General features: G+C 47.2%; 1 protein-coding gene across 1 annotated transcript; it reads right to left on the minus strand.

The window, feature by feature from the left end:
- Window positions 1-1,418: 1,418 nt before the first annotated feature.
- LOC119336633 (disease resistance protein RGA5-like) lies at window positions 1,419-7,950 on the minus strand. Its single transcript, XM_037608682.1, has 4 exons — window positions 7,366-7,950; window positions 6,892-7,290; window positions 2,019-3,985; window positions 1,419-1,925 (listed from the first exon to the last, which is right to left on the minus strand). Exons 1-4 carry the CDS (start codon window positions 7,788-7,790, stop codon window positions 1,900-1,902), a joined length of 2,817 nt encoding a protein of 938 aa, XP_037464579.1. The 5' UTR covers window positions 7,791-7,950; the 3' UTR covers window positions 1,419-1,899.
- Window positions 7,951-10,539: the final 2,589 nt, after the last annotated feature.

Genomic DNA, 10,539 nt, shown 5'->3' on the forward strand with positions numbered 1-10,539 from the left:
GGCGGCGGCAAGCTAGGGCACCGAGGAAGAAGAGGGAACTTCTCAGCGGGAGAGCGTACGCTGTAACAAAGGCGCGGCCGAAGCAGAGCAAAGCAGAGGAAGCAGAGCACCCCCTGATTTTCCTTTAGAAGAGCTACAAATAACTCGTAACAAAATTTGTTGCTATTAAAATCCAAGCCACATGGCATACATTTAGTCACTATCTCAAATACAAAAAATTATTGTTTGACAACAGTTGCAACAAAACATCTATTACCCCCGCCCTGAATTCGAAATGTGTCTAAATACATCGGTATCTAAAGAAATTTAAGACAAATAATTTGAGCGGATGGAGTACGATTCTGCATCTGTGCTCCCATTTCCATCATCTCACTGTCTGATTTTCAACCTCAATCTTGTTGATTCTCCTCCCTAGACCAATGTATTTCATAGCATGATCTTGAATTGCCTCTTTTTTCCTTGCCTTCCCATCCATTGGCAACTCATTTCATTCACAAGCTTTGAACAATTCAACGCCTAAGAAAGCTCCTCCAGGTGCCGGCTTCGTAAGAAGATCACTTTAGTTTAGATTCTGGACAAAAGTTCTTTCAAATTATGAAAAATGCACTACTACCTCTCTCTCAGTTTACAGGGCGCGCGCGTACTCCTAAGTCGTCAATTTGACCGATCTAATACAAGTCATATATTACGAAAAATATACCAACATAAACTTCGGAGTTTCTACTTTCAAAAGGTATAATTTTTATGTTATATAGTTTATATTAGGGTGATAAAATTGGCAACCCAGGTATACGCGTAGGACTTATAAACTGAGACGGAGGTAGTAGTACAAAAACAAGCATTAATGGCGGGCCTCAAAAATGGTTGTAACCAAACATAACAAAGCCGCCTGTAATACCCACACCACAGTGTTTTTTTTATTATATATAAAAAGCTATGACGGCGGTTGGGAATCTGAAACCGCCTGCATGAAAGATTGGAGGCGGTGTGTACTATGAAACCACCTCTAGTTTGTAGGCGGTTTCAGTGAGTACCTAGGGGGGCACCCTTTTCCTTCTCTTTGTGTACCACATATTCATTTTCCGTCCATTTTCCTTTCCTTCCCTGATCCCAGGCCAAACCCTAGCACCACCGCCACAATGTTCACCTCGGCGAGCACGCTGACTCTTGAACATTATGGTTTGGCCATTTTCACATTTTTCATCCAAGTTGAAATTTTTTTTATTACTCCATATATGTTTTCTTGGATGTGATGCACAAAAAAAAACAGTGATATGCTAGTTTTTTTTTGGCAAATCATATGGGAGTTTTATTCCAAGGGTTACAAGTCCTCACACACATTTAACTATGGCAATGAGTATGATCCAAGGGCAGAATGAATACAGAACAAAAATCTGGATCTGATTACTGCATACAGGTTATAGAATATTGATGCACGCCAGATCTTTTCTTCTGATAAGCTACACGGTATGTCTTTCCTAACAACAGAAATCTGGGTTACATATCAAAGTCTCAATCTAAGAATACACAAATATTAATGGAAAAAATACTAGGAGAGACAATCTACTATCATAGTATACTCAAATGACAATCTACTTATGCCGACAAGCATGTTACCGTCTTACCGAAAAGAGAAGAAAAAAATTGCATCCCACTCTGAATTCGTGATATTTGTCTTACTTATTCCTAGTCATATGAGTACTCCCAGGCATTCCACTAATTCGTGATACTCCCAGGCATATACAGAAGTATCAGTTGCGCAACACAAATCACAAGAGTACACCAGCTTTGGGACAAAGAGGTGGCCCGAATAGAAATGTGGAGCTTTATTTGTTGTCGCATCCAATCAGAGTACGTGACTTGGGCTCCATAACCAAAGGCGCGTCTCGGTTTAGGCATCTAGGACTTGACGGCCGGCGTTGTAGCTGAAAATAGATGACCGAGAAAAGAATGAAGCATATGCACATCTTTTGATCTACTGCTCACCAAGACAAAAAGTACAAACTTGTTAATAGTACCTGAGCCTGCCATATCTATTTGATCGTGTCGTAACATACTGTGCGGATTAAGTCTTGTCATCTCCAGTATTGGACGGTTGGGGTTCGCCTCGGCCATGCTCTTGAAAGCATCCTCCGCAGCCTCTACTTCTGCCGCCGTCGAGCCAGCGCAGGATAAGATGACAGTGAGGCGAGCAAGGCTGGAGAGGCGTTGGATGCCAAAGTCGAAATCGACCGCATCAGATTTGGGCTTTTCGATGAAGTTATGGAGTTCAAGCTCCTTGAGCCTCGGCATAGCCCCCGGTTCAAACATTAAAACTCCCATACGAGTATTGTAAACCCGGAAACTCTGCAACTGTTGAAATCCTTCACGCCTGATGATGAGCCGCCCAGCGTCGTCTGTATTATGTAAAGACAGTGTCAATTCGATCAGATTGGGTATCAATCCAATCATCTCAATTTCCTGCTGCTCTATCTTCGGATCGTTGGAAAACAACATGTGTAGGTTGGGAAGTGACGCGAGCCATCTGCTAATCCGGCTGATATCTTGTCCATATACAAAAACCTCCTGGATACAAACCAAAGCAGGGAGGAACGGCTCTTCTCCATCGTTTTCTCTCACATAATAATTAATACTCAGGGAACGGAGGCCGCATTCGTCCAGTTTACAGAGAGAGGACACCAGCTTTTCCTTGGACTGTTCTAATCTGTTGCCTTCTATCCCACCAGTGTCCAAGTTAATCCCCAGCTTTCTCAGATTTGTTAGTTTGCCGAGCACTTCCACATGCTTCAACTGCAAGGCATCAACGCAATCTAGCTCTTGCAAGTTTATCAAGTTTCCCAACCCATCTGGAAGCTTACAATAGCAGTCAACAAACAAACGTGCCAGTCGTTGTAGCCGAGTTGTGCTTTCAGGAAGCTCAAGTAATCCAGAGGATGTAACTAGCGTCTCTAGATACAGCAACTCCCCAATTTGCCTGGGAAGCTCCGTGATTCCTGTATAAGAGATATCCAAGTATCTCAGCTGATAGAGTCTTTCAATATCCTTGATATGATGAATTTTCAACTGATAGCAGCGTTGCAAGTCTAGCACGCGCAAGCATTTTGACCTCCCAAGCGAAGGCAATAGCTTGATATCCCCAAAAGCACTGATTGACCGAGCGTGTGACAGATCCAATTGCTGCACGGTTTCTTCATCCTCATTCCCCATTAGAGAGAGCCGACGAACTATGCCATTAGGCTTGCATTGTTTCTTTAGGACAGTACACATGTTCTCTTCAGAGGATTTGTCAATTAGGAAATCAAGGATGGTGTCATGGACTCGGCAATACTCCGCCTTGCCGTCATACCCTATTTTGTCGGGCTGTATTAGACTTCTGTTCACAAGCTGGTGAAAATATTCCTCTCCTAATTCCATGAGATCTTGTCCACTTTCTCCATGGATAAAGCCTTCAGAAATCCATCTGCGTACCAACCGCTGCCTTTCAATCAATTTGTCTTCAGGAAACAGAGCCAGGTACAATAAGCAGCTTCTTAGGTGGTGGGGAAGATCAAAATAACTAAGGGATAATATGTAACTCATGGTCTCTATTATATCACTTTTGACCTTTGAAGAGCATATGGAATGTCGCACCCGATCCCACTCTTCTTTTGTTTCCCTTGTTGTGGCCAACAGGCTAGAAATGGCATTGATGGCCAGAGGTAGACCACGGCATTTTTTCAAAATATCATTGGCAGCTTCTTTCAAGCTATCAGGACAGTTTTCTTCACAACCAAATATCCTCTTGAAAAACAATTTCTTTGAATCAGCCTCACTGAGTGGTTTCATCTCATAGACAAGATCTTCACTAGAAGGAGAACAAGATTTGGCAACATCAACTATACGTGTTGTGATAATTATTCTGCTGCCCAATGTATTCTTGACAAATGCACATTTCAAAGTTTCCCATGTTCCTAACTCCCATATATCGTCAATTATGATGAAGTACCTGCAACACAGTTTTATGAACATACGCATCAGAGCACATTAGATATTTAGAGTAATACCTATCAAGTGACGTAAAGTTCTGAAACAATGTCACATCTGTGTGCATCCTAGATATAAAACACCTTGATATAATTGTCTAACATCAATAAAGATGCCATTATCTAAAACATACTTGTACCATAAGTGAAATCCTCAGAGCATCTCACAATAATACACAACTACAAATGGGGAAGAAACTCAAAGATAGCAACTCCACACATAGTACTAGGTACAAGCAACTCCAACGCGCCGAGGCATTTGGTCCGCGCGTGTCCGTTTGAGTCGGAATGGACAAGAACGCCAGCCCAACAAGCGGACGCAAACCCAAATCACGTCCGCTCGGTGTCCATGTGGACGCATTTCCAACCCAAATTTGTGTTTGATTTGTGTCCACACGAACACGAGACGGACGTGTTGCGCGTCCGCTTGGTGTCCGCCTGAGGCCTGCGTGTCGGCCAACCAACTACCACCACAGTCATAGTCAATGCCTCCCACCTACTTCGGGCCCGCATGGCAGTGACTAAGCGTCCAAACCGCGTCCTTTTTAATTGCAAGGGTGCGGCGGGGCCGGCCTCATCCACTTCTCCTCCCACTCCAGTTCACATCTGCTCCCTCACCGGCGACAGAAACCCTAGTCATCATGGGCATCTTCGGCAAAGGCAAGGGCAAGGGGAAGCATGACCACGAGGCCGGCTCGTCGCAAGGACCAGTGAGGCCGCCGACGAAGGGGTGTGCATTGGTGTCAACGTCGTGGGACGGGAGGGCGACAACGCCACGGAACCGTGCAGTACCACTGGGAGTACCACGTCCCGCTGTCGTGGCCGGACGTGAACCTCCCCCATGGCTGGCACCTCGACCCCCACCGCATTTCTGTGTCGTCCGTGCCATGGTCCAAGCTTGCGCGAGCCAAGGAGATCCGAGCCAGGCGTGCTCTCCTGACGTCGGAGCAGCGCTGCGACCCCGCCTACGCGCTAGACTCCCCTAACTAGGACGTCTAGTTCGCCACCGAGCACGATGTGTGCCGCCGCGGCGCCGTCCAGCTCGAAGCACGCCCTCCACCGCCGCCGCCGGTGGTCAAGCAGTAGGGTGAGGAGGAAGAGGCGGCGTTCCTCGAGGCGTTGGAGGAGGCGACCCAGCGCGCCATCGAGGAGTCCCAGCCCAAGGACTCCTAGTGGCCTGGCCTCGAGGACGCGCACTGCAGCTGTCGGCCGCCAGCGACAGCGTCTACCCGCCACCACCACCGGCCCCATCGTAACCGCCCGTACCAGCGCCGGCACCACCCGCACCCACCAGCGTCTACCAATGGCAGAACGTCGTCCGGGAGTGGGTGAGCGCGCCGCCCGTTTGGCTGGGCGCGACGGAGAAGGAGGCGGCCTACCTTGCGGCATGGAAGGACCACACGTTGGAGGAGGAATGGGAGGACGGCCAGGTCCACATGCAGCGGGAGCCCGAGAAGGAGGAGCACCGGCTTCGTTGGGCGTGCGTGGAGGAGGAGGCGCGCGCGGTGCCAGGTAAAGCCACCGCTGCAGCAGGCGGCGTTGGTGGCCTACCAGCTGGCCTTCCCATGGTCTGAGCCGCCAGCATTCTTCGATTTCACCCGCTCCGACGACGAGGACGACGCCTAGGGTTGCGGGCTGGGGCGGTAGTTTATTTATTAATGTTTTATGTTAATTATGTGGACTTTGACCGGTTTTAATATGCATTTTTATTTATGTTTACTTATTTTAAGCTTTTAATTTTTTTTAATGCCCATGCGGACTAATGCGTAGGCCATATTGGGCGCGCCCACGCACCCAATGGCAAAACCGGACACGCCCGCCCGCTCGGCCGATCCAAACGGACAAAAAGCGGACAAAAACTCCGTCAGGCGCGTTGGAGTTGCTCTTAGATAAAATTTGGTCGCAATATAAGGGAAAAAACATTTCCATAGGAGGCAAACAAAAAAGAGCAAGATTTAACAACCAAGAGGAAAAAATGTGAATTCCTTGATGAGATGCTCAGGCCGAGTCGAGGCAGCTGTTGCCAGTGGCAAGATACAATGTTTTGCCACTGCCAATAGCATGTTGGCAAGAGGATAGATATGGAAACAATGGTGGGGATTACCTGTTTTCTTTTGTCTTTTTGGTAACAAGTTATTTCCTCATGATTGGTAGGACCACATATTGAGTGGTGGGTCTGCGCCTCAATTCGTCATGCAAATTGCTACGAAACCACGAAAGAAGCAACAAACTACGGTTATCATTATGTTACGCTAGTCAGGCTGGTCCGATCTGACTATGATTAATTCTTCCCTTTTCTCTTTTTGTGTTATGGGTATAGATTCTTCAACGGATGTTTGATATCCATTCAGGATTATAATACTGATAACCGTAGGTTTATAGCCTCTAGGAACCCTATGTTCTTAAAGTGGCTAATCACAAACCTAATGTACTGCATATCCGGTAAAAGTGGTCTGCACATGCAAGTGCTTTGGGTCCTTAGAAGATACATATATTTGCAGTCGTGTAGTGCGTGCGGATATTTGTCTTGTGCAAAAAAAAGGGAATTGCATGTAGTCTATTGTTTTCACTGGCACCATGTCACAATTATTTAATAAACATAACATAGCCGCAACTTTGACAAACCTGTGGCAGTCAATTAGAAAATGTGTGGCGACAGAAATCGGCATACAGATTTTAGCTATATCTTATAGTGAACAGATCGACATAAGTTGAAAAAAAACAATGACTTCAAATTTCAAACGCAGTCATACAAGTTGAGGACGAATGTAAATCACACAAAGCAATCTTCATTAGCAAAATTCTAGGCAACGGATTATACATGAGCCAATTAAGCAATGGTACTTTGTAGCAGATCTCACATACATACCTTGTGTCTTGGAGGAATTCTCGAATCTTGTCGATGATGAGTTGTATATCATCTAATCTAGAGCAAGCCTCGTCTTTCTTGGTGATTTGTGATAATATAGATCTTAATATCGCCTTCATGTCAGGCTTGCGTGAAATGGAGACAAAAGCCCCGCAGTCGAAGGTCGCTCCAAGGTTGACCCGGATCTGGTTGGCGAGCGTGGTCTTGCCCAACCCTCCATATCCAACAATAGAGACAGATTTAAGTGATTGGCCCTCTTTCTCATGCAGCCACTTGACAAGTTCATCCTTTGGTCCGTCAATTCCGACGAGCTCCGTGGCGTCTTTGTAGACTGCACGAAGTCGAGGGTCGACCTTGTCTTTTGCGGGCATAGAGGAGGAGGAGTCGTCAATCTTGTACCTTGAGTGGCAACAAATCGGTCACAAATCTGATGGTAGGTACTAATAGTACTGTAAAGAGAACCAGATCTGGTACCTTGAAAATCTGTCGCTGACATCCTTAATTTGTTTCTTGATGTCTTTGACCTCCTTGGCGATCCTGCGGCGGGTCTTGATGTCCGGCATCAAGTTCTTGCACTTGTCCATGAGCTTGGCGACGCCATGAGGCGCCTCGGAACAGGACTCATGTTCCACGAGGACCATGAACTTGTCGATGTTGTCCTCTATCTTATAGGACATCTCCCGCACCGCCGTCACACGCAGCTTTGTTGGTTCGTCAGGCTCCTCCATATCTGACATCTTGAGGAGGAATGCGTGCATGACCTCCAGCTCGTCCTTGAGGAACTTGATGTCCCCACGGACATTCTTGAGCAGCTTGTATTCATCCGTCAACATAGCTCCCAACTTCCGCAGGAGGGAACCCATTGCCCCTGTGGATGCGCTCACCAGAACTTCCGCCATTGTTGCTCTCTCTCTCCTCTCTCTCTCGGTGTGTGTTGATTTGGGCTTGCAGATGGCGATGGCAGTGGCAAGCACGGGAAAAAAGAATCCTTTGTCTATGGAGCCGACAAGACCAAGCGATTCACATGGTAAACAGCACGGAGACAGCTTTGCAGGGACACATGTGCTACTTACTGCTCAAGATATAAAGCGTGGAATCTTTCTACGCTCTCGTCCTGACTACCTCCCTCAGCAATTACTTTGCTCGGTCCCCGTCCTGACTATCTGCCTCAGCAATTATTTTGCTGGGTCCGACTACCTGCCTCAGCAACTACTTTGGTAGGTTAAGAGCATCTTCAATAAATACCCCCTCCAAATTTAAAAATATAAAACTAGAGGTAAACGCACCCATGTACCTCAACTTATGTAGGATGTGACGATTTAGTTTCAAACTTGTAAAATTGAACATATAAATAATAAAAGGGTGGCAGCCATTCTCAGGCCATCCACGTGTCCGGCTTTGCAAATCTCGTTCGTTTTCACCTTAGTCGCTGCCTAGCCTCTGTCGGTGACGCCTGGCCCCGGTCATGTGGCCCTTTGCTGGTGAGCGGCTGGAGCGAGCAAGCACGGTACCTACCTCGCATCTCCCTCGTGACCCCGCCTCCTCTCCGCGACCCCTGCCTCCTCTCCTGCCGCCGCCCCCGCCGGCGCTCAAGGTGCAGCAGCGGGGGCGCCAGTTCTCGATCCAGCCGGGTGAGGCGCAGGTTCGCCTGCACCTTCACGCCGCCACCTCCTCGTTGTCCTTTCCCTCCCATGCGGCAGCTTGGTCGCGGTGGGCGGGCTTGAGCTGCTGGGGAGCAAGGGCCGGGTTAAGGCGGATGTTAACGGCCTGGATCCGTCGACGGGGGCCTGGCGGGTGTGGTGGCGGCTGGTAGGGTTGCAGCGACCTGTGGGGCGTCGGTCGAAACGACAACAACGTCCATGGAGAAGAAGAGTCCGGAAGGCTCGTGCAGACATGAGAGTCTGGGGTGGGCAGATGGCGGCCATCCAAGTTTCTTCAATCGATCTAGACAGTGCGATGGCAGCGTACGCGAGGGATGGAGGTGAGCGACCCTTTGGAGCCACACATATCGACAGGTAGCAGCCATGCCCCTCCTCACCTTCTCTTCTCCCCTCCTTGCGTCTTGGGCATCTTCCTCTCCAAGTATGTTCTAAGTATATTGCAGGTGATGTGCTGCTGACTTTTATTATGCACTTGTGCTGATTTTGAGTGACTTCCGCTTCATTTGATATCTACTGTACAAGTAATGGCACTAATATAATTGATATCAAATTAATGGATTTGCTAACAGATTGCCTCTTGTGATGTTAATCGATTTGCAGGTTTACTGGTTTTGGTTCAGTTTGAAGGGCTCTCCGGGCTTAAGATCTTGGTTTCATTAGAATTACAGAATTTCTTTGCTCGGTTGTAGTCTTGCCGCTGGTGGCAGGTTTTACTTTGTGAGGTGTAGGTTCTATTGCTGGTGACACCTCATGAATTTTCTTTTCAATCTTTAATTTATATGGTCGTTCGCTGGACGCACGCTGCTATGTATGGTTCATATGGTCACTGTTATCTTAGGGTCATGATCTGGCCGTCGACTAGACGCTCGCGGTCTAAATGATCTCATTACCTATGGCTGGCAATACACACTTTGCATTACTAGCCAGCCAGGGAAACGTTTGGGCTTGCGATAGCTGCGCCGTGAACAGCAGCGCTCATTACTACCTGCCAGGCCTTCTCAAAGTGATTGAAATTTGGTAAATTCCATTCCTTTGTGCTGCATTCACTGGTGCGCGTCGGTCCTAAACAAACGTTTTTTTACCCCTTTCTGCGACAGCCTTCGGAACCGTCATCAACTGAGTTTGTGCGATAGGGGATACTTCCCTCACGACCCAAAAACCGTGGAGGATATGGAACAGTGATCCAGAGGCCTTCCAAAATGTAATCGTGTGCGATACAGCACACACTAAATTCTTTCGCACGTGTGGTATCGGTGATTAAGCGTTTCTAATGACGCAGTGAAACCATACGTTCTGTCGTAACGAACCATTTGGGAAACAGTATGTAAGGCACAGGACAACATATGAACTGTGTGTGATTTGTGCCCTATCGCACACGAGTTTTCTGCGTAACCCGTCTGCCATGCTAGACTCCATCGCACACGTTTTCCAACAATTACCATCTGCGATAATGTTCTATCACAAACGGTTCAGGAGCCCCTTCTCACACATACAAGTGTTGCAAACCGTTTGTGATTTGTTAGGTATCACCGACGGTTGCCGCAAGAGTGACGTGTGCTTTTCGTTTGGGATCCCACACGTTTCCTGAAAAAATACGACTGTGATTGTATTTTGCATTGGGCACGGTTTACTCCTAGTTCTCGTGTGCGATAACGCGACATCACAAACGGTTCTGGAGAGCCTACGCACACGTAGTAGTGTTGCGAATTGTTTGCGATCTGCTGTGTATTACCGAAGGTTCCAATACGATTGACGTATGCTTTCTGATGTGGATCGGACACACTCATTTAGTCGAACCGTGTGCGGAGCAATTGCCTGGTTAAAACAAAAATATCCCATTTTGAATCGGCACGCAAAAAGCAAATTTGCCACAATATTCAATTGAACAAATAAATAAAAATACCCCATTTTGAATCGGCACGAAAAAAGCAAATTCGCCACAATATTCAATTGAACAAATAGTGTCCACAGGAAGAACATTCATCAG

Source organism: Triticum dicoccoides, chromosome 7B (assembly GCF_002162155.2).
Source record: "Triticum dicoccoides isolate Atlit2015 ecotype Zavitan chromosome 7B, WEW_v2.0, whole genome shotgun sequence".
In the NCBI taxonomy this organism is placed as follows: Eukaryota; Viridiplantae; Streptophyta; class Magnoliopsida; order Poales; family Poaceae; genus Triticum; species Triticum dicoccoides.